Genomic DNA, 24,458 nt, shown 5'->3' on the forward strand with positions numbered 1-24,458 from the left:
TTCCATGGTGGCCGCAATACCATCGCCACCGGCGAGATTTTGTGTGCCCTGGCTCGAAGCTTCGGTACCAGGAGTCAAATGTTGTGACTCGGTGTTGTCGCTGGAGATTTGGTTCATGTAGTTGAAGAACGCGTTTTTGTTCTGCAAGAACATTGCAATGTCTTTTTCGTGCTCTTCATAAGCGATGTACTTCTTTTTGTTCAGCTCTATGCGAGCGTATTCTTCTTTTCTTTCTCTGAATGCCTGGAACTCTGCCCAGTCCTCGTCGGAAATAACAAGTCCTACCTTCTTTGACGCGGAAGCTTCCTCCTCCGTTCTTGAATATGGGCTTGCGAGCGCCATGTTTCTTTTTGCGGGTCGAATCTTCCCCGCGGCTTGAGAGTCCTGTGTAGTGGCTGGGAGGGCCTGAAGGTCCTCTTCGATGCCGTTGACTTCCAGGGATAGATGGGGGGTCAGGTCCAGGGTTTCTAACGGGTCGTCGGGTCCCGAAATCGGGATCCGGCGGTGTGCTTGTTAGCTGTGAACCTAACGTTCGATGAGCCTTCTTCTTCTTCTCTAGAGCGCATACTCAGAACGAGCCCCCATTAATAGGATGCTAAGACCGGCCATTTTGGCGGTGTGGAATGCACGTTGCAAAAGAACCCTGGAAGCTAGCCATCAACACGCGCTCAGCAGTCGCGCACACAGCTATGGCCGCCAGTGAATACTTCCTATTGTAAACGGCTTTCATTTTTTCACTGGTTTTTAATTTGCACCGAACCTGAGCACACTGAACGTAGTAACTTAATGAAACTTTTCTAGAATTTTGCTTTATTTTAAGAGGTATAGGCAAATTAAAATTTAAAAAAATAACCTCCTTCATGACGTCCTTGGTTGCTTGAGTGGCCGTGAACTGGAGGAGGGGTAGTGAGCTCATCGAGCGCTCACGGCTGCCGCACTCCGTGTCGACGGCTCGAGAGGGCGCCACTAAAGCATGTGTTGGATAGGCTGTATGAAGCGAGCGGCCAGGGCGGTTTGCATTGCATTTGCTGCGTGATTAAAGACTAATTCGGCTTAACACTTCATTGGCCACAAACGACCGCAAACACGGGGTAAAGGTCAGTTCAGAACGGGAGCCACTTCACTGTTGAAAGAGGTGTTCATAACGGACAATAGCATAGTGAACTCACGAGGGTGCTTATGAAGACACTAAAGTTATTTAGAGGTTCATTTGATTTTTCCTAAAAATTAGAAAGGTGAAGAAAAAAAAAAAAGAAACGTACGCCTCACCTTAGGTAGAAACATATTTTCTACCTATTGATGGCAGACTTGGACGTAGTTCATCTACTCTACTCAAACTACTGTAGTTTAACTACTTTTTCGAGTAACTTGGTAACTTTCAATTACAACTTGATTTGGGTAATTAGTAGTTTAATTTAACTACTTTTTTCAGGTAACTTCTACTCAAATTACTAACTACTTTCGAAATTATATAGTGCTAATTTTGCCCATCACGAAAGTTTGAGCGCAGAAATGAATAAGACGCCGGCAGATGAAGTGGCATTCCCGAACAAGGGGCCCTCTTGTTCGGGAAGGCGTCCTTGGGCCAAGGTGGCGACGAGCAGTCAAAGCATAACACCGGCACGCACGAACGCAGGAAGACATGCTTAACAAGCCTTGGTCGAGTATTGACCTAATCCGGTAATGCACGCAGGCGCCGCGTTTCCAGCTGCAATCGTGAAAGACGGGGACACTCTGAGAGTTGTTGTTTTCGTGCTGTCTGTCTTTAGTGAGTTTCGACTCAAACGGTAGGTTCCATGGGAGGCGCCACTGGAATGACCTCGCAGCTGAACGCCTTGTCGTCAGCGCATACGCCTTTGCAAAGCCGGACTCCCCCGCGCACAAACCCTGGTACGGATAACCCGTTCATGGGAGCACGTTCCCACTTACAGCTGCAACTGTATACGAGCGACGATACTTGTTCATGTAATCCTTCGCGTCCTTCCGACCATCCGTGCCTGGGAGGCCTCCTCTTTGTTAAAAATGATTCAGGCTCGTCAGAATATTGTAGTCGCCGGCGAGGATGGCGAGTTACCCTTGGGAGATCCTTTTGTTGGACCCGGCGTTAGCCATTATCTGTTAAACCAAAACAATATTTTTTCAGTAGCGTAGCACTAGCACTAAAACGGGACGCGCAGTCGTCCGGATGATCTCATCGTCGTGGCGCGAGACTTGGACCCTTGACGGTCTGGTGCACTCGCTCAGCGTACTCACAGAACGACGTCGGAATGAAGAGGGGCCAGACAAAACAATCTCAACTTGGCGAAGAAGAAAAAAAAAGCAGGAAAGTTTGTTATTAAAGACCCTCTACCCGAGGCAAACCTCACAAGTTTTGTCATGGACACCTAAGATGCCGACACTCGCTTACCCGACCCTGCACAGTCTGTTTCTCAAATTCAACGCTGCCGTTCCATCCAGCCCGTCGATGGAACGTCTATTTAGCATGGCTGGGGACGTCTTTAGAAGGAAAAGGGGAAAACTCTCCTATCAAGAACTTTGAAAGTCAATTGCTTCTGCGAGCGAGTAAACTATTTGGCGAAAGCACAAGCCATAAATAGACTGCATTTATTTTTTATTTATTTTTATTTATTTTCAAATTACTGCCAATCCCCATTGAGGGATTATAGCAGGTATGGTACAAATAAAAACAACAGACACAATTTTTGAGGCGCGCGAAAATAAGTAATTCTTAGAAATCGTCACTTCCTTTCATATTGAAACAAACGAAACAGAACATAACAGAAAGAACTAACTGATGAACTTGCTGAGAAGGTCTTGTTCAAGAGCTTGAATGAACGCATCCACATTTGTGTAGCTAAAAAACAGCGGATCAAGGCTGTTCCAATCTCTTACAGCTGAAGGAAAGAAAGAGTACCTAAAAGTATTATTATTGAAAGAGTATTCAGTTAATGTATTGCAGTGTTTATGTCTTGTTGTTCTTGCCTGGGAAAAATTCACATACTTGTTTTTGTCCATTTTAAAGGCGTCGTTTAAAAGGAGATATAAAAAATTTGAGTCTTCCTAGTTTGGCGCGATCAGCAATGGTCAGTAGGCTGGATCTTTTCAGCAATTCTGTAGGGGAATCAAAGCGACCATACTTGTGGTGAACAAATCTTATCGCTTTCCTCTGAACACTTTCGAGGATGTTGACATTGGTTTGCGTATGTGGGAACCAAGCAATGAGTGCATATTCTAATACCGGGCGAACGAGTGTGGTGTATGCGAACAACTTGGTTTCACGACTAGAGTGTTTTAACGTTCTTTTTAGAAAAAATAATTTGACGAGCGCTTTACTAGATACGTATTTGACATGTGCATTCCAGTTTAAATTAGACGTTAACACGACACCTAGATATTTGTATTCAGTGACTCTGCGCAAAATTTTACCGTCTAAGCTGTAAGGAAATTCCAGAACATTTTTTTTCTTATTGGTCAAGCACATACAAACCGTTTTTTCAGTGTTTAAAACCATCTGCCATTCACTGCACCAGTCTGCTACCTTCTTTAAAGATCTGTTTAATATTGCTTGGTCATCTTGGCATGATATATCGCGATAAATAATGCAGTCATTTGCAAATAACCTTATGTTTGCGTCAGTGCCATCAACCATGTCATTAATGTACAGAAGAAATAAGAGTGGAGCTAGGACAGAGCCCTGTGGAACTCCCGACTCCACTGCAACTGGTTGTGAAACCTGTCCTTCGTAATAAACAAACTGAAAACGATTTCTTAAATTACTCCTCTATCCATTTTATTATCGGTCCCTCCCCCATAATATGTTTAAGTTTTTTTACAAGTTTGACGTGCGAAACACGGTCGAAGGCCTTTGATAAGTCTAAGTAAATTACGTCAATTTGTCTTCTATTGTTTATACCCATCGAAAAGTCATGAAGTGTCTCGATTAGCTGTGAAGTCGTTGACAAACCTCTCCTAAAGCCGTGCTGGTGTGCATTTAGTATATTATGTTTCTCAGTGAATTCTGTCATAAATTTCAAAATTATGTGTTCCATTATCTTGCAGCAAGTACACGTTAGGGATATAGGTCTGTAGTTAGAAGTTAAAGAGCTATCGCCAGACTTATGAATAGGAATAACTTTTGCGACTTTCCACTCTGCGGGAACCAAAGAAATACTCAAAGACTTGTTAAAAATTAGCACTAAATACTTGCTTATCCATTCAGCGTATATTTTTAAAAACATGTTAGGAATTTCGTCAGGACCCGTACACTTTTTTGCGTCTAAGTCGAGTAAAAGTTTTAGAACGCCTGCTTCTGTGATGTGTAAGCCACCAAGATCTTTATCTGCGTAGGTTTTAGAAGGTAGAGTTAAGTTTTCTTTGCCATTATCAGCTGTGAAGACGGACTTAAAAAAACTGCTGAATTCTTCTGCCATTTTTTGTGCCTCCGAGGCACTTATGTTGGAAGTTTTAGATTTTGTGGGAATTATATGGTTCCAGAATTTTTGCGGTGATGCTTTCATAAAATTGTGGAGGGTAATATTGTAGTATTTGTGCTTTGCTTCTTTGATCTTCAGTTTGAGCAGTCTGGATAGTTCCGATATAGTTGGATTGTGGTTGGTGAGTGGACGCTTTTTGGATGACTTTCTTAGTCTTTTTAGCTTACGCTTCAGGTGAAGCGTAAGCTAAAAAATTTTAGGCTCGCAGGGTTTTTCATTCATCAAAGCTGCTGCTCATTTTGCTACCACAAATATATAAAAAAGTAACTTCGAAAGTAACTTCAAAGTAACTCGCTACTTTTTACAGTAGTTAGTAGTTTACTCAATTACTATTACGAATGCGTAATTTCTACTCTACTCCAATTACTTTTGGCGTCGATACTCAGTAACTTAACTTAACTACCTTTTTTGAGTAATTTGTACATGTCTGATTGATGGTTATTTGGTTTTCTTAGTAATCCGCAAAACGGGAAGTGTTAAATTTACAACAAAAAAATTGTTTTGGGCGCCAAAACGCTAACGTCAAAATTCAATGTGCATCTCAGAGTAAGCACCTGTTTTTTGGTTAAGACAATATATTGTAATTGTTCATATCCACTAGCGCCCAAACAAGGTCGACAGGGAATGAAAATATCTGAAATAATGTTTCATAAAATAAATGTTGTCCGGAATAAGACGCAACTCATTCAACTTTTTTTTTTTTCAAATACATATTAGTAGTGTGCCTTCGTGTGCGCTTTGCTTAGGGTGCTTAGGGTGGGGGGCTAAGCTCGGCGCGGCGAGATCGAGGCGAGTTCTCCGCCAAACTCGCCGACCGCCGCGATTGGTCGGCGCCGTGCATGACGACACGCGCCGACACTCCCTAGGTCGTGACGTTAAACGGAGGGTTTGAGGCAGTCGGAGAGTTGCATATTCGGAACTCGCGGCGAGATGCGGTGACGTCACTGTGACGTGGCAGAAGCCGCCGCGAATGGGAAAAGCTTGCCGGCTCCGGCCTAGGCGAGTTTGGGCGAGTTGGGCGCGAGATCATGGAGAAGCGTCCAAAATGGCAGCGTTTTCGTTCGTGTTTTGCCGTCGGCATAGGTATTTAAACCACGCCAATGTGTTTGACATGGACGACGTTCATTTTCAACAACACTATCGCCTCTCGAAAGACGTGGTAAGGTGGCTGTGCGATGAACTGCGTGGCGAACCGGGCTTGAGGCGATGGAGCCGTGAATGAACCGTCGCCCCCGTCGTGAATCCTACATCCAAATTCTACAAAGTGAATCCTAGAAACAAATGTGTTTTTACGGCAATCTGCAACCATGAACGCAATTTACCATTACCTACAGGCTTTTACAGCTATTTTGATGGGTTGCTGTGCTGCGCAGATGCAAGATAAACGCACTTGATAAAATTCAAACTAAAACAGATGATAGAAGAAAAGCAATATACATTAATGGCGCAGAATAACAACTGTGTAATTTCTTTCTTATCTTTCTCCCTCCACACCGTATTTTGACAAACAAATTGGCCGTTAGTTGTTTATACAGCAGGAGAACATGCCAGAACATTGCGACATTGTCACCTACTGTAGATAAGCAATTTAGCCAGTGCAGTATGACTGCTAGCTATAGGGTCTTTAACGTGCACCACGTAGTAGTGATACACGACCGCATGCCGGTACGATGCTCATCAACATCGAAAAGGGCAGGGGTGGGGGTGAATCCACGATCCTGGGTTCTGCAGCGCGAGCTTTCGCTCCACGTGCACCCTATTCTGAAAAAAAAATATATATATATATATTGTGGCTGTGTGGCGGTGTGGGGGGAGAAAGATGAGAAAGAAATTACACAGTTGTTAGTCTGCTCCATTCCTGTATGTTGTTTTTCGTCTATACTCTGCTTTAGTTCATATCTTTATCAAGAGCGTTTTTCTTGCATCTACGTGGCGCAGCAAACCATCACAATGTCTAGTCAACTAGCCCACAGCCAAGCAATGTTTGTATAATTAGCATCCCTGCTGTTACCTATTGTTATTTGTCATTTACGATTTAAATTAAACAAAAAATTGGGCTGTATGTATGTTGATACTGCCTAAAACTTGGTCTGCCTCAACGAGGAAGATTCTCCCAGCTGTAGATGAGAAATTTAGCCATGCAGTGCCGTACAACCGCTAGCCTGGGGCCTTTAACGTCCATCCCGCAGTAGTGTTACACGGCTGCACCCCGGTACGATGCTCATCAACATCGAAACGGGCAGGGGTGGGGATTGAACCCAGCATCCTGGGTTCTGCAACGGACCTTTCGCTCGACGTGCTCCGAGCTGGTGTGCGCTAGCCCAGCCGGCCACAGGTCCCCCGATTTAAATAAAATAAAAACCCTTCACTGCGGAGCGTAGGGAAAAATCGGAGCTACGCTGGGGAACTCGCCGCCGCCGGGGGGGTCGGAAATGTAAGAGGGGAAGTGGGAAACTCGCCTGGGCGGAGTCAAAAGAAGCTCCTTCCCTCCCTCGTGACGTGGCATCGGAGAGATTCCTGCCGGAGGCGAGCTTAGCCCCCTGGGGAGCTAAGCTCGCCTCCGGCGGGAATCTCTCCGATGCCACGTCACGAGGGAGGGGAGGAGCTTCTTTTGACTCCGCCCAGGCGAGTTTCCCACTTCCCCTCTTACATTTCCGACCCCCCCGGCGGCGGCGAGTTCCCCAGCGTAGCTCCGATTTTTCCCTACGCTCCGCAGTGAAGTTGTTTTTATTTTATTTAAATCGGGGGATCGGTGGCCGGCTGGGCTAGCGCACACCAGTTCGGAGCACGTCGAGCGAAAGGTCCGTTGCAAAACCCAGGATGCTGGGTTCAATCCCCACCCCTGCCCGTTTCGATGTTAATGAGCATCGTACCGGCGTGCAGTCGTGTAACACTACTGCGGGATGGACGTTAAAGACCCCAGGCTAGCGGTTGTACGGCACTGCATGGCTAAATTTCTCATCTACAGCTGGGAGAATCTTCCCCGTTGAGGCAGACGAAGTTTTAGGGAGTATCAACATACATACAGCCCAATTTTTTTTTATTTAAATCGTAAATGACAAATAAGAATAGGTAACAGCAGGGATGCTAATTATACAAACATTGCTTGGATGTGGGCTAGTTGACTAGACATTGTGATGGTTTGCTGCGCCACGTAGATGCAAGAAAAACACTCTTGATAAACATATAAACTAAAGCAGAGTTTAGACGAAAAACAACATACAGGAATGGCGCAGACTAACAACTGTGTAATTTCTTTCTCATCTTTCTCCCCCCACACCGCCACACAGCCACAATATTTTTTTTATTTTTTTTTTATCAGAATAGGGTGCACGTGGAGCGAAAGCTCGCACTGCAGAACCCAGGATCGTGGATTCACCCCCACCGCTGACCTTTTCGATGTTGATGAGCATCGTACCGGCACGCGGTCGTGTATCACTACTACGTGGTGCGCGTTAAAGACCCTAGGCTAGCAGTCATACTGCACTGGCTAAATTGCTTATCTACCGTAGGTGACAATGTCGCAATGTTCTGGCATGTTCTCCTGCTGTATAAACAACTAACGGCCAATTTGTTTAAATACGGTGTGGAAGAAGAAAGATGAGAAAGGAATTACACTGTTATTAGTCTGCGCCATTCATGTATATTTCTTTTCTTCTATCATCTGTTTTAGTTTGAATTTTATCAAGTGCGTTTATCTTGCATCTGCGCAGCACAGCAACCCATCAAAATAATTGTAAAAGCCTGAAGGTAACGGTAAATTGCGTTCCTGGTTGCAGATTGCCGTAAAAACACATTTGTTTCTAGGATTCACTTTGTAGAATTTGGATGTAGGATTCACGACGGGGGCGACGGTTCATTCACGGCTCCATCGTCTCAAGCCCGGTTCGCCACGCAGTTCATCGCACAGCCACCTTACCACGTCTTTCGAGAGTCGATAGTGTTGTTGAAAATGAACGTCGTCCATGTCAAACACATTGGCGTGGTTTAAATACCTATGCCGACGGCAAAACACGAACGAAAACGCTGCCATTTTGGACGCTTCTCCATGATCTCGCGCCCAACTCGCCGAAACTCGCCTAGGTCGGAGCCGGCAAGCTTTTCCCATCCACGGCGGCTTCTGCCACGTCACAATGACGTCACAGCATTTCGCCGCGAGTTCCGAATATGCAACTCTCCGACTGGCCTCAAACCCTCCGTTTAACGTCACGACCTAGGGAGTGTCGGCGCGTGTCGTCATGCACGGCGCCGACTAATCGCGGCGGTCGGCGAGTTTAGCGGAGAACTCGCCTCGATCTCGCCGCGCCGAGCTTAGCCCCCCAGGCCTTAATACTGGCCCGATCTTTACGATCCAGCACCATTATCGGCAGTATCAAAATGATATTCGCCCGATTTCTCCGATCCGACACCAATATTGGCGCAATACTGTGTGCTGCCTGGGTAGACGTCAGTAGAGCAAACGGGTTTTATCAGCTGTCACCAATCTAACACCAACAACGGTGAACGGGTTGCATTGTTAAGGTTATTTATAATGCAATTATAGGCAAAGGTGCAAGCAAGCTGGACAAGATATGACGAAAACAATCCCTGGAGAAGGGGAACAAGGGGGACCAAGGACAAGCAAAAATCTTCAAACACAGCTAGGTGACTGGTGTACGTCCGAAAGATCCGCCTGGTCCTGTTATCGAACCAGGGGGCTCTCCATTTCCAGTGGAGTGCTCTACCAACTGAGCTAACCAGGAGTTAGACGTCAGTGGAGCAAACCGGTTTTATCAGCTGCCACCAGTCTAACACCAACAAGGGAGAGGTCCCATGGTTCGATACAAAGACCAGGCAGATTTTTTCGACCGCGCACCAGTCACCTAGCTGTGTTTGGAGATTTATTTTTGTCCTTTGCCCCCTTGTTCCCCTTCTCCAGGGATAATTTTCGTCATTCTTGTCCAGCTCGCTTGCACCTTTGTATTTAATTGCATTATATTAATAACCTTAAAGACGCAAGCCGTTCAACCTTGTTGGTGTTAGACCGGTGGCCAATAAGTCTAACACCTTGTTGGTGTCACACTTGGAGATCAAAAGCGGCCGCTACAGTCAACTAAGTTTTACAGAAAATCTCCGCTGCTGTTCGCAAGATATTTTCGTCAGATGGAAACATGTTGGCACAAGTGTACGTTGTTGTCATGTGCGCGTACAAACGCTAAAAGCACTGATCCCCACGTGAAATTAAGACCTCGATCAGTTCCGGGACAGACTTTGTTCTTTGAATTTAGTATTGAAACCACTGAAACGCCGTAAAATCATTCAGATCATTTACAAAGCAAAGCTTGGTTCTGAGTACTTAAAGGGGTACTAATGCATCAGTATGCGATATAATGGGCAGGTTGTGCACGGTTCGCAACCAGCGCCGCACGCGTCAATGCGTTGACCCAAACCACGGTTAGAGCACTATATAGCTCCTACGGAGCAGAGTAGCGCAATCCTTTGAACCCCGTGTTTTGCCGACAACATGGCCGACAGAGCGGCTCGGCGCGAGTCACGTGGTACTCAGGGTTCCAGGAGGCGGCCCGCCCTATGGGAGAATACATGGAGATCGACATAACACGGCTGATTAAAAAACTAACGGCGAGTTCACATTTTTCAAAACTAGCCTGTCGTAAAGTTAGTAAAGCGCTAAACACTTTATCAAAGTTTTAATAATATCGGATGCGTGTGCAAATTTTGAGAAGGCAATTTCCAAGGCAATGGCGTTTGAAGCAGACGATTTTTGCTCGCAGCGGAGATGGGCTTTTCGGGTTGGCCGGAGCGGGTCACGTGAATGGTGTGACGTCGCCGTGTCGTCTGCTGCATGATGCCGCTCAGGCAATTTTTTAAAAAAAGTTACTTCCTTGTATGGCACAAAACTTATTGCATATTATTCTAAAATGTTTCATTATTATGTCAAAAATGATTTCCATTCCGCACATCCCCACAAAACTGAAGAAACAACGATTTTCTCACGTTCTCCATGCATTTCTGACCGCAGTTGGAACCTCCGGGCGTTCGCCGCTAGTCACCGAGAGACGGCGTTCTAGATTGCGCTACTCTGCTCCGAAGGAGCTATCGACCAACACATTGTTTACAAACAAGCCCGCGTTTGCCCACCAGGCAAGGGCACTGCGCGCGCGCAGAAACCAAATTCGGCCTAGGTGAATCACCTGCGCATGCCGGATGGATGGATGGATGGATGGATGAATACGGCTGAGCCCTTTGGATCGGGCGGTAGCTTACGCCACCTAGCCATTTTGTTTTACCATTTAAGCTTAGAATATTTAAATGTGAAATCTATATTCACTCCGCAGTGCAAAGAAAGTGAGGCTATGAAACCCCCTTGCCATCAGTGAATAAGAAAATACCTAGTTTTCTCTCGATTTCTGCCACCATTCACTTAATCTTTGCTTGGTAATCTCTACAGTCTTGAAATCCACTCTCCCTTCGCTGTCTCTAAAACCCAATGACTTTATTAAATCTATGTTGTCTTCGGTAGGCATAGGGTGAAGCCCTTTACAGTAGAGTATCAAGTGCTCAGCCGTCTCGTCCTCCTCTCCACAAGCAATGCACACTGTATCCATTTCCTGGTACTTCACTCTGCCCAGTGCCGACAGCAGCGCCACCGCAGCGGCGTGACGTCAGAAAGTTGAGTTGGTCTATATAGTGCTCTAACCACGGTGACCCAAACCGAAACCATACGGTCCGCCTTTTCGCCCCCTCCTGGCCAACATGCAACGCTCGCGCGGTGTTGCCAGTGTTGCATGCAGCGATTTTCGAAGACCTATTCACTATGCGCAAAACTAAAATGATAAAATTATTTTAAAATATTGTAAAAATAGTTATGGTGTGCCGAAGTTTTACCTACATCCCCTACATCTGCCGGTTTCTTCCTCACGCAGCGATGGTGGATCCTAGCCAATTCCAGCCTGTTTGCAAAATTGTTGTAAACCACATTGATCAAATGGCGGCGCCCGCCTTTCCGACAACAAAATATGGTACGTAATTCAAATGTTGTTGCATTTTGGCAGCGTTAACTCCGTTTGAACGTTGACAGGTCATGTTAGTGGTTCTGTGAATGACATAGCGTTTCTTTTGTTTCAGTCCGTAACACTCCACACCGACGTAGGCGACATAAAGATCGAACTTTTTTGCGAAGCCTGCCCGAGGTCTTCCGAGGTGCGTTCTTCGTTCGAAACCACTCACGCTTTCCTTCCCCAGTGTACTAAAATTTCTCCTGTTTCCTCGCAGAATTTTATGGCACTATGCGCATCGGACTACTATAACGGTTGCCTCTTTCATCGAAACATTAAGGGGTTCATGGTACAAACTGGCGATCCGACAGGTAACACCTTTGCAATCCAACAGCAGTTTGCTTTTTCCTTCTTATATGTATTTTTTTTTTTTTTTTTTTTTTTTTTGTTCTCGGTGCTAGGAACGGGAAAAGGAGGAGAAAGCATCTGGGGCGAAAAATTTGCAGACGAATTCAGGGACGATCTAAAGGTAACAAGCCATTTCAGTTGTTGTCACTTGCAGACGCTGGTGGGAACAACTTCCGTCATAGCTCCGAGTTAAAACATCCGCCATTCTCAGGCTCTCCGCGGTTTCTTTGCATGGGCAGGGAGCTTGAAATCTTTAGAACGTTCTGTTATAAATTTCTTATTTCATTTGCTATGAAAATGTACTCACTTTTAGATCATTCGAGCTGAACTGCATTCTGTTTAGTGTGTAATTGGATACTTTCTGCCCCGTGGTACTGTTCTGTCCATGTACGGTCTGTGGGATCACCACAGGTAGCATGTCTTATAAAGAGTTCCTTTACTAACACGCTACAGTTTGTAAGGCACAGTTGCAAAGAAAATAAAATTGAATGTGCCCGTGCGTTTGCCCGGCTTGTTGGCTACACGTTAAAGGCCGACAACCGGACTCGAGATTCTGCAAGGCAGAATATCCTCCTTACCATGGGGGGAGGAAACAGGCAACGGTGGACAGGGTAGAAGGGGGGAGAGGAGGAAGCAAAGGAAAAGTGGAAAGCGTGAACTGGTCGTCAGTCTTTAAGGGATAAAGGGCCCTCTGTCTGTCTGAAAGGTTTCTTATTGGCCGTTTAACACTCGCATTCACACATTTTGCGTACCTATGCCGAGTTGTGCTAACCAGGGGAGCAAAGTGCACTCATGCACAATACTAGCGTCGTCCGTTTGCACCTGTGCAGCGAAAGGGTGACAGCTTGTTGCCTCCTGCTTACTTCCCCACACGTGCACACGTCCCTTTCCAGCACAACGTTCGGGGAGTCGTATCCATGGCGAACAACGGTCCCAACACCAATGCCTCTCAGTTCTTCATAACATATGCTAAGCAACCTCACCTGGATCTCAAGTACACCATCTTTGGAAAGTATGTGGCTGCATCTTTGCTTCTTACAAAGCCATTGACTGCAGTGATTTTGGATTGAATTGTGGGGGGGAGTCTGTATTGTTTCATCAAGATATGTTTGCCATACATGCATTTCGTTGACACTGCGGTATGGCGCAGAAACTTGTTTGGTGGACACAAGCTCCTGCGATGTTTCGTCGACGACATTTTACTTTTTTTACAAAGTGCATAATCACATTTGGAGTCTGCTAAAGGCTAGCCTCAAGCTTCGGGCCCCTCTCTGCTCTCTTCTTCCCCTGTAACCCAGGCGAGACGCAAAACGTTTGTTGTGGAAACAACAGAGTTGCGTTCGACACAACGACCTGTCAACAAACCAATTGGGGGGTGGTACAGTGTGGGTGAAAAGCAGCTAAAAGGATGAAGTGACGGTCACACTAGTCGGTGGTGGAAGGCTTCTTTATTCCAAGATCAGGTCATCCACCACGACGGTCCTCGGCGCTCCACGGGGAGAAAGTAGTGTCCTTTCCGTGAAATGACTGAATTGCTAAGGTCTGTCTACCTGATTAGTGCCTATGGCTTTTAGTTTATTCGTAGAGCTGGTCGGAGAGGAAGCACGCAGATTCCAAATGTCGACAATGACGAAGCAACTACCATAGTTGGCAACACCCCAAGTGCTGGGCATTTGTTAGAGACCTAGCCTCCAACATGTGCTTTGCCAGTGCACGCATGCTTGAAGCTCAGGAGACGCCCCGGCGTTGTTGAGGGTTAGAAGCTAGCGCTGGATGTGGGAGAACCGAGAGCCCCTCCTACTTATCCTTTCTGCGACCATACCTTTTGACACACACTACGCAAGTGCCGGGCAGTCTCGGAAATCGGAACTCGTTCTCCGCTGCCAGTCTGAAAGTGACCAAGCACGGGCAGTAAATGGTGCCAAACTTGGTTCAAAAAGGGCTCATCCTTCAAGAAGCCACTTTTGGAACCCTTTGGCATTTAGCCTCCTCATCGAGGGACATCTATTTTTTTTATTTTGGGTTAAATCTTAGCGTTTAAACTGAATTTCCCTGGTCCCCTTTGTGATCATTTCAAATTGCCATCGATCTCGATACTCGTTTCATTTTCGCCGGCACACCCTCCAGTCATTTCGTCATTTTATGATGGTTGGAGCTTAGTGCATGTAGCCTAATCTCAAATACTTAATTTGTGAAGATTAGTAATCCAGTGGCATACATTTCGTGGGTTCTTATCATTCCAAACCACTTCTGAAGTGTCTGATGGAGCGGCGTAGACTTTCCATTTTCCTGGAGGGGGCAGGCTGAGAAGTTCTCCGGTGGGGGTGGGGGGGGGGGGGGGTGCTTTTCTGCACAATTTATTTTTACACTGGCAATTATCAGTAGTTTATTTTAGGGGGTACATTTTAGAGCCTATGTATATCGCCATGTGTCCATCGCTGTATGCATTATTTTGATTACATGCCACTACTAGAAGCTCGTTACATGGCACGTAAACAGCGTCTGGATTAGTATCATGGCCGGGGGGGGGGGGGGCTCTGCCCCCCTCCGGATGTCACCAGGGGGGGCACGAGCCCCGATGCCCCCCCCCCCCCCCCCCTGTAGTCTACGCCTATGGTCTGGTGCATTGTGCTTGTTTAAGAAGCTATGATAATGCAAACTTTCTCAATTAAAGAGGAGAGCATTAGAGAAGATCATAAGACTAATAGATATTTCTCACGGTGCTTCGGAGGTTAAAGTTGTGCCAACCTTTTCTCCAGGGTTATCGACGGCCTGGACACGCTGGACGAACTCGAGAAGGCACCTGTGAACCCAAAGAACTATCGGCCTCTTCGAGACATCAGGCTGAATGCCGTCACCATTCATGCCAATCCTTTTGCTAAATAAAGCGGCCACTCTGCACTTATGCTCTCTTGCATTATACACAAGAGCAGTATGATTATACATAAAATTGAAAGAATAAAACACAGAGGACAAGCACACGACAACCACTTTCTTTCATTTAGCAACGACGTTTATTTTGGGCAAAGACATTTGCCCAGACAGAGATTTTCAGCTTGCGTATGTAACTGGTTTTCGATGCCCTCTCTATTTTGTGCCAAAAGTAACAAGCGCTTTGTTGATCACGCCAACCTACAGGATATATGGTCGGTTTGGGTCAGGGCTTTGCAGCACGGGGCAGCTGCTTATCTTCTGCTTCAGTGCCTGAAGGGCTGCTTCGCATGACAGCGTCCAAACCTTCTGTGCGAGATCTGAGTGATTTGAAGTTTTGACGTACATCGTCGCCCTAAGTTCAACGGCACAGCAGGCCTACACGGTATGGGTTCTAACCTTTCTGCCGTGTTGTGGGTTTCCTGAGCCTGAAATAAATATGATTATTTCCTATGGACGATCACGACGGCCTTCCGACTGCTTCCGACTCTAGGCGAAACACCCAAGTAGCACACTTACTCGGCCCAAGCTTGGGCCAGACTGGCGCGAGCTAGAGCCAACTTGGCTCAAGCCTGTCGTAAGCTTGCGCCAAAATGGCCCAAGTAGGAGCCGGGGAAGTGTGCTGCTAGGGCAGGCTCAAGCTGCCCATGTGCCCATGTTTATACATCATCTGATGCCACAATATGGCAAACCAGTAAACTTGCAGGTTAGTTACAGTTTCGCTTTTATTGTATTTCTTACGATTAAAAATTATTTAAAGTCTTGGAGAAATTTACTTGCGGCTCTAAGCTGTTTCTCGAGCTCTTTTAGAAAATATGTTTAGTTTAAAACGTTAAAATTGTCGCCAGAGCCACCCTTTAAATCTAACAAATATTTAACTACCATAATATCTCGAGTCATCACCCACCCCCCTGCCGCCCAAAATTCGTAAAAAAAAAGTGGGGTGCGTCATGTCTCGGTGGGTAAGCACAAAACTTTTTAGAAAAAGATAAAAAACGCCCATTTTTCTGTACGCATCTAGCACGGCTGCACAGGAGACACAAAAAACTCAAATTAATTTCATTGTTTTATACTACAAGAAATGCTCATGACCAGAATGGTTTTACTATCGCAAAGACGGGGGTTCGCTGACCTCGCGATTCCTGAATGGGTTACTGCTTGCATTATCTTTCCAACTTCTTTTTCGTCTGAACAAACGCTTTGGTAAGCAAAACAAACTTTAATTCTGTTATGTCCATCGTTTTCTTTTCGCACAGTTGTACTTTGACATCGGGGTCGCGGAAATCGGAGAAAAAATGCGTAAACCAAGTGAAGTGCCTACACAAAGGTCTGCGGGTGCGTCATTCGGGTAAGATGGATGTTCGCGGACCGCGAGTCTGCGATGGGAAATTTGTAAAAACAAGCAATCACTTGCTTCACTTCTTTGCCCCCCCCCCCCCCCTTTTTTTTTTTTTTAGAAATCAATATTTGCTTGAAAAGTGGGGTGGGCGACGACTCAGGATATAGACCCTTTCCGAAATTCAGTCTGGCCACTTTGATCACTATCATCATCATCTGAAAAATGGCATATGTGCCATACCAATGGCGGCTTTTTATTTACTGATGAAGGAACATGGTTGAAGATACTCCTAAGCTGAGGATTCGAAGCCTATACATTCCAGACGTTAGCACGTTAATTGCGAAGCCGGAATTGAATGCTAGCGCTGCGTAAGCGCTCATTTCTCTAGTTCGTGCCCAGTGAACCTGTTAGTGGCACAAAATCGACTTCGAAACCCCTTGACTTATAGAACTTTATCAAGGCGTCTGTCTGGGCTGGCGCTTCGTTCTGACTGGTTGCATCTTTGTGGGAATCGACACTGGAAGAGATGATCCAGAAAAACTTGTATAGCGAAGAGTTTATTCTCGTCTGCCGTTGACATGCAAAACTGACGGTGCGCGATAAAATACTGCAGGCTACGGGTTCATTGCTGCCATTCGTATGGCAAAAGTTAAACCGCCATTTCAGCCACCAGATGGCACTGAATTTCGGAAAGGGTCTATTACAGTTTTTAGGAATTGTGCTGCATTTTACAGTTTGAGGAAACCTGCTTTAAAACGCTTTTCTATGATTTTTTTTTTTTTTTTTTCGTTTCATTCTGCTCATTTTCACACCTGCACCCAAAAAGAATGCTTAAAATTCTGCCCAAAATTATGCGTACATGGTAAGCTTCTGACGTATATCCTATCTGGATGAGCAAGGGTATTAGTGGCAATCCATCATGAGCGACATAACACGAGACAAGACCTCGTTTATTACGCCATCCACACCTCATCGAAGGCAAGGCTGGAAGCAATTTGACACACAGTTTCCAAATTGGGTGGCACGAAAGCAAGAAAATGTCTAGTAATATCTCGAATCACGTCGGCTTTCTCAAATTACGAAAATTGATGCGGCCTTTAGTAATGTCTACCTCCAAAACTGCAATCTGCAACATGCCCCCTGAAACTGGTAATTAGAAAGTTAACTAGCAAGACTTCCTTAAATTGTGAGCACATTGTGACAATCATTCTATCACTGAATGCCTGCCAGGCCATACAAATTCACAGTAAAGAGGGTATCTGAGTGGCAAACACCGTTTTTTCGATCCATGTCGATTAAAGGGACACTGCAATAAAAAAAAAATACTAAAACTAAAAGAAAACAATTTACCACAAAAAGATTTTTTTTTTTTTACAATATTTACGCCGCTAGACGCAATTTAGGTGCAGAATGTGGAGGTCGCAGCCCGCCAAGCCTCGCTTAGTGCTTACATCTCTCACTGGCTGGAGAGGTGATTGACGTGTGAAAGGTTGGTTGTAAATTTGTATCTTTGTGCCGTATTAGTATCTTAATCGACTATTCTTTTATGGAAGCAATTACTCAAGATAGAGTCATTACTCTTTGCAAATGTATTCTGAGGATGCTTCTCCCGCTTTGGTTTGAAACGTTAACAAACATGGCTGCCGGCGTCTGTGGATTGCTGAACGAGCAAAGCTTGTAGAGCTCGTCAATTTTTATGAGTGCGAGTGGTTTTGAGTTTATATAGGTGTTAAAAGGAAGATCTCATCAACTGACATGGTATGCAGCGAACAACTGTCGCAAGTATGCGCCTTCGGAAGCGCTGTGCAGATGCTTGTTTTCGTAGCGGGACTCTCCGAAGCCTAGCGTCCCTACTTTGATGCGATCTGGCTTGATTTTTCTTTTTGCGAGTGTTGGTGTTCAATAAAGACGTTGATTCACGTAAAAGCAGCCTCGCTGCTCTGTGAGTTGTGCAACCGTTGTGATTGCGATCATGGTTTCAATATCGAGAAGATGCCTCCATAGGTAAGAATTTGCGAGCCATTTGGCTGGAGGCAATCGGGCATTCGACTTGTATCAAATTCGTCCCGTCATTTCGCTTCGACAGGCAAGTAGCTCTCAAGGTTTGCAGTGCACATGGCCTGCCGAAGCAAATAATTTTTTTTATCACAATTTAATTGTGCGTGATGATTCTCCCTCACCTTGCTCGCGGATGCCATGGCAAAAAATTAGCAAGGACATAAAAGTTGAAATGACCGCATATTTATTTTGTTGCTTTTTTTAGTCCTCTTGGTCGCTTTTTACCGCACATTGACAGACGCCGACAGATGCTTGTATTGAACCGTTGCCCGTGCATGATGGAACGCTAGAAAGCTGCTTTTATGGTCAAGTCTTGCGAGCCTTGTAAAAGTTTTAGACAGGGGCAGAATAGCAGACGGACAAAGGCAAAAGCAAACACCGATGGACAGCTTTCGTTTCCGTGCCTGTCGGGCAAGGCAGACGACGATAAACGGTGATGATATTGCAGACGATGCCGAAGGCTGCCACGCATCTGCTCAAACAACTAACAGGCATTGTCAGACCGCAGACTAGACGTGCCAGATGTTGAGAAAGGGAGACAAAAGGCTTGTTAGCATGTTTGGCCGAGCAGCCAAGCCAATCCAATAGTATGGGCGAGGCAAATGATTTGTGGGCTGTGACGTCACATAAATTGCGTCTAACAGCGTAAATATTGCGAATTTTTTTTTCTTGTGTGCTAAATTACGATAAAAAAATGTGTCCCATCTATGCTGTTAAAAAAAAAAAAAATTTGCATTTTAGTGTCTTTTTAAAATGATCCTGGTGTACAGTATTGGAGATTAACGGTGAGTATTGATACCATGTTTTCTCTAATAGGATAATCCTAGAACGGCCCTATGAAAGTCTCCAATGCTTCCGTGAACACGGTGTGGATTGGTCCTTCAGTCTACAAAGTGAAGCAAAGAAGTTATGGAAAAGAAAAAGGATGCTGATTTATTACACAATATCATCATCCTGAAACATTCTCTCTACTAAACACATACTCATCTTTCCTTTTTTGTCATCATTCAAGCTGACAAAGTTCAGTTCGCGTTTTCCCAACTATCGGTGCAACACCCTCGTGCATACCAGAGGGCAGCTGATTTTTTGAGAAACACCTTAAATATACCAACACCTCGCTGCTGTCATTACACCGTGTCTCTCACAAGAAACACCCAATTGTACAACCAAGCAAGCTCTGGTCTTCAACGTGCGGCACATCATTAAAGACCGTCTCCACCGCACGAGGCTGCAATCTGGTGCATTACCTAGACCCATGAAACCTCGCAGAAGACGACGCAAACAAACACCAAACGTGCCACCTAAACGCAGAAATTGGACAGCCCAAAAAAAGCGCAAAACATCTAAGGTCGTTTGTGCAATCTGTACATTCACAACATAAAGGCGGCTCTAAGTTACACCGAAAGTAGCGAGAGGAACACATCGGAAACGGGTTACGTGAGCACACCAACAGAAAAGGCCACTTCTGAAGTCATCGGCCAGCGCTCGAGTCGCGCAAGATAACGGTGAGTTTGTCTGCGATGGCCCTACAGCCTACTTGTGGCAGTTACAAGCTTTTGACTCTCGTGGACAGCCACTATGCCACTGCAGCAAACACATGGAATGGAGATGCTTTGCACACCGACAGACCGCAACTTGCGACGGACAACCTGGCGCCGCAAAATGTCGCGCTGGGCCTCTATCGAGTCCCCCCAAACTGGTTCGTAGACTAGAGTTGATGAAAGCGAGCGCTTTGCTCACCGTCGGCATTCTATGCCCCGTGCGTCCAGCGGTCGCACACGATGCAAACCGGAAAGCTTTTACGAAAATCTCTTTATGCTAACACAGAAGTGTTGCGTCAGCGTGAGAAGCAATGTGTCCTCAAGACGTGCAAAGTGTTCAAACATCGAAAAGAGTCTTAGTATACTAGAGATTGTTAAGTTTTGTAGAAAAAACAAAAATGAAAAACATCAAGAAAACGCTGAGAGCGACCTGCATCCATCGCTTCGCTTCCCGAATGTTATGAGAAGCAATTATTCCTCCGAGAAACGAATGAGAGCAAATGTTTCTTCGAGGAACATCCGTCGCAGATCTCTATTAAGACACGCCGAAACTCAGGCACGTTTCGGCCACCTGCGACGCCAGGAGCCAGGGGTTGCAGGTGCGATAGTATCATTATGACGAATTGCAAAGCAACGGCATTTACGCGAGCATTCGTATGAATCTTGAGGACACCAGGGTATGTTTTTCTCGTATAAATAACGCTAGCACCTCGTTTTCCCAACTGCCAACAAAGAGATGTTCGGAGGTGGGCAGAGCCGAGCCGAGAGCTCCGCCAAAAGTGCGCACGTCCCAAAACCCGACTCGCAGTTCTTGCGCAGACTACGCGCGATCCGGTCGCGTAGACCGCAAACGAGAAAGAGAGTTGCCACAAATGTTCACGGCAATTCGAGCAGAAATGGTCGCGTTTGGCACGGTGCACCCCTCGCACCGGTACGGGAGCTCCTCATTCCTAGAACGAAAGATAAAAAAAAAAATATACAAGCTACGAGCACCGCAACAAGTTCTCTGCAACCGCTGTCGTAGTTTAAGGTCGCGTAATAAACTGAGAAAGAACGAAACATGCGACGAAAAAGAGAGTCAAAGGACCACTCCGGCAGTAGGAGACAGTGTCCGTCGAAACACGACTAAAGTCCCGGGCGGGTGAAACTCGTAAGGACATGTGCCAGAATCCGCTGTCACCGTCGCCAACACACTCTCGAAGTTTGTCGCAAGTTAAAAAGAGCGGGACAAATCCCCTCCCCCAAGGCTCTCCGCTCACCCACGAATGGCAGTACTCTCCTCTCAACTTGTCGCCTCTCGGCATATAGAGTGAAGGGCTTCGGGGGAATGGCTTCTCCGGCTTTTCTTCACCTGCAACAGACTATAGACGTCTCTGCCTGTTACCGAGACGGTGTGAAATTCACAGTTTTAAGGCTTTTGCAAAGTCGGAGAGGGACTTCGCAGAAGACACGGCAAACAGTCGTGCCAGAGAGTGGCAGACGACCGAGCGTCGACGGGGGAAGGGGGCGTCGTGAACGGGTTCGCAACGGAGGGGGGCCGGAACGCCGCTCCCTCAGTCGAAGTCGTGGCTGCTCTCGCGCTTTGTCGTCGTGTTGCTGTCGTCGTGGACCTCCCGGTTGCGGAGCGTCTTGGAGATGTTCTCGGTGAGGCCGGTCTGCGTCAACCTGTTCCCACGAGGGACAAAAGAGGGCGGGGGTGTCACGGAGAACGGGGAGAATTTTAGATGCGGACGCTTACACTGTGGGTTTTATACCCGGGCTCCTACGAACCTGGGGTTCCCAAATTTCCTCGACCACTTCTCCCCCGAGCGAAGCGCCTTTCCAGTTGAAGCGCTATTTTACTGAACTTAAGCCACCCATTAACGCGAACGGTAAACCCTCGTTAAAGGGGCCATGCAACGATGTTTGGACTTCAGCCAAATAACTGTAACAGCCGTTTCCTCTCATGTCTGGATAAAAGAACTGAAAGCCAATTTTCGCTGCACGCGTTAGTTGTTTTTTTAAAAAGATTGTCACACAATTGACGTTTTGGGTGCCTCCGTACCACTCTCAACTCTTGAACTGTCTTCCGAGTAACGTGCGCAGGGGCGCGCACTGGGGACATGGACAATCCGGTTGGGTTCTCTTTCAAAGCCAACAGCGCACGTGGGTAGCTTGCAATTGACATGGGGACTATAAAGTTTGGTCTGAGTGGTGTGGAGAGAGAGGGAGGGGGGGCAAAGCACGAGCTATGTAAGGTAGTTGGACTGACGTAGTAGCAATGGGGTGAGGCTCAAGGGAGGAATTGTTTTTTTCACCACGTGCAGATGTCACCATTAAAAATGATTATACATAGCACAACTTTGTCGATAATATTAGGTTTTCGACGCATTTACTTCTGTTGAAACGACAATATTTATACAATATAGCATTATGTTGGCCATGTAATGGCACAATTGGTCAACTTATTACAGTGCACTCAGGTGTGCGTCACGCCTCAGTTCCCATGGCCGCCACCTTGCAGCTGCGAATCGTAAGTTATTTACGTTCTTTGCTTCACTACTGTACTGCACAATAGAATCGCAATATTTCGAAAGAATGAGGTGGTTTGTCCATTCCTTTTGGTAAAACACAAAATGTAAAAATAAAAAATTGCAAATTCTTTCGAATTTAAAATTGTTGCATCGCCCCTTTAACTGAAAGTCATAAAAACTAGAAGAAAAAGAATTCGAGATAAGCGATCGAGGTACCGAATTTTCATCGCACTGGTCGCGCATTGTGCGAATGGATCCCTTGCAACAATCGCTCCAATTGACTCCACACTCACTCTGCGCAGTGGGGAGAGCAAAACGACGGCAACGAAATTATAATGAAGCGACGCTGATAAGAGGAGAAAGCGAAACTGGAAAGCAAGAGCGCAAAAAAGAAAGAAAAATCGGAAGAACCACGAAAAAAGACAGAAAGGAAAAGACAAAGAGTGGAAGATAACCTTGAGCGCGAAGGAGAGAGAAACGGTGGCACCGAATGCCAAGTCAAGATTCAGGGGAGGGGAAAGAGGGAGGAGAAATGTAAGACAACAAACATCCTTGAGGAGCATTGCAGCGCTCATGACACGGGAAGATTTCTTTTTTAAATTTTTTCTGTGCATTGTAGCATGCAATTTTGGTTGTTTTTCTCTTTTTTTTTTAGTGCATTTGATTTGGATTGTTGTTTCTTTGTCAACTAATGCATGTGCCACCAGTTCCTTGTTTGCTGTGCCCAGCCTGTCTCTTCTTATTGTTTTTTGCAAGATTTTGAGATATTTGAGGCACTTCCCGAAAACTTTTCAAGATAAGCTATGAGTAAATGCGTTGTTCTCGTGGGAGTTCATGATAAGAAAATCTTTCGACTTGACTGATATTTCGAGATAGCCGAGTTCGAGTTGACGAGCCGCTGCTGTAGCTACAAGCCAAAGCTCCTTGATGTAAGTGCACTTTATTGTTTACGAGGTCTGTACGCCTCTGCACTGCCCTGTCAGGTCAATGCCGAGACGAAGAGTGGTCTCTCTACTGCCATTCTGGCAAATCAGGGTTCCTCGAGATCGAAGGGTTTGAGTGCCCCAGGCACGCACTGCGACTTGGATGCGCCTTAAATAGCCGGGGAGCGCTCGCCCCACCAGCGCTGAAAATTGGGTTAATCTAGCCATGGGCGTTTGTCCGGTCGAATCGGGCGCTCGACGTATAATTTCCTAAATTCCCGAGTTTGGAGAATGCTGACAGTAGTGGGCGGTTGAACGAAGCGAGTACTTCCGCAGTATCTTACGGTAGTGACTTGCTAATAACATCTCTATTTACAAGTTAGTCGGACAAACGTAAGGTAGCAGCAAAGCCTACGTTGGCGAGAAAAGCCGAGACTGCGGGTCTTTATAATGTCGGAGGCCGATCGGCTTGCCCGTGTCTTCGGCATTATTTACACGCAGATCTACTTATGATGAGCTACACTTATGCGAGACATGTTATGCAAAACTGGCGAGCTCGTTGATTGCTCTGCATTTACACTAGTTATCTCGAAATGACCAATCAAACAACACCGACGGTGCAATGTCATGACATTCACCCCTTTTTCGGCACGCGTGTTGTACCGACAATCCAACCAAGCACCGAAAGTCTGTCACATTCCTTTAGTCTCTACATAATTGTTTGTGCATCCCTTTTCCTGTTGTTTGACTTATGGTCAAATGAAGTATACTTGAAAGGGGTCAAGGGGTCACCAAGCCAATCACCAGCTGCAGGTCTTGTTTTTTACAAAAAGTTAGTATTTTATAAGTGTCCTTCTTAAACTTATTTAAACTTTTTTTTTTTTTAAATGTGTCATTGATTGAATTTACAGGAAGTCAAGCAAAGGGAGAGCAGTCACCGTGTGAAGCGAACGAAGGTGCCAACGTCTGAGACGTTGGTAGCTAGAATGTGAAGAGGAGACTGCTTAGCCCGCTGGTTCCCCCTGTTGGTGACTGGTGGAAGCTTTCTTTTCCCCCGGGCCAGAGCCGTATATGTAGAGAGTTCGGCCATTCGTTGGGAAGTATAGGAGACAAATGAGGAGGCGCCATTGGCCGAATGTTGACTGGACGTGTTCCAGGGCGTCTTCACAAATTCGAATGTGAACAACCAGAAGTTGGAAATAATACCCTGGCGGTGGTCGCGAGGAACAAACGTAATAAGTGCGTCGGAGTAACTCT

At 46.0% G+C, this 24,458-nt stretch overlaps 2 protein-coding genes across 2 annotated transcripts in view; one reads left to right on the top strand and one right to left on the bottom strand.

Moving 5' to 3' along the window:
- The window catches only part of LOC8052318 (protein GPR108), a 142,777-nt gene that overhangs the window by 87,671 nt on the left and 30,648 nt on the right, over positions 1–24,458 (bottom strand). The gene's annotated exons all lie outside the window — the stretch shown is intronic.
- LOC8052323 (peptidyl-prolyl cis-trans isomerase-like 3) lies at positions 11,374–14,797 on the top strand. The gene is made up of 6 exons (XM_040222200.2): positions 11,374–11,512; positions 11,619–11,693; positions 11,766–11,859; positions 11,950–12,017; positions 12,790–12,908; positions 14,656–14,797. The coding sequence occupies exons 1-6, from the start codon at positions 11,510–11,512 to the stop codon at positions 14,780–14,782; spliced, it is 486 nt and encodes a 161-aa protein (XP_040078134.1). The 5' UTR covers positions 11,374–11,509; the 3' UTR covers positions 14,783–14,797.

This window comes from Ixodes scapularis, unplaced genomic scaffold, assembly GCF_016920785.2.
Source record: "Ixodes scapularis isolate PalLabHiFi unplaced genomic scaffold, ASM1692078v2 PGA_scaffold3__209_contigs__length_174095766, whole genome shotgun sequence".
In the NCBI taxonomy this organism is placed as follows: domain Eukaryota; kingdom Metazoa; phylum Arthropoda; class Arachnida; order Ixodida; family Ixodidae; genus Ixodes; species Ixodes scapularis.

Coding starts and splice junctions, on each gene's coding strand:
- LOC8052323 (XM_040222200.2), top strand. Junction 11,860..11,949: donor ACAAACTGGCGATCCGACAG/GTAACACCTTTG, acceptor TCTCGGTGCTAG/GAACGGGAAAAGGAGGAGAA. Junction 12,018..12,789: donor AATTCAGGGACGATCTAAAG/GTAACAAGCCAT, acceptor GTCCCTTTCCAG/CACAACGTTCGGGGAGTCGT.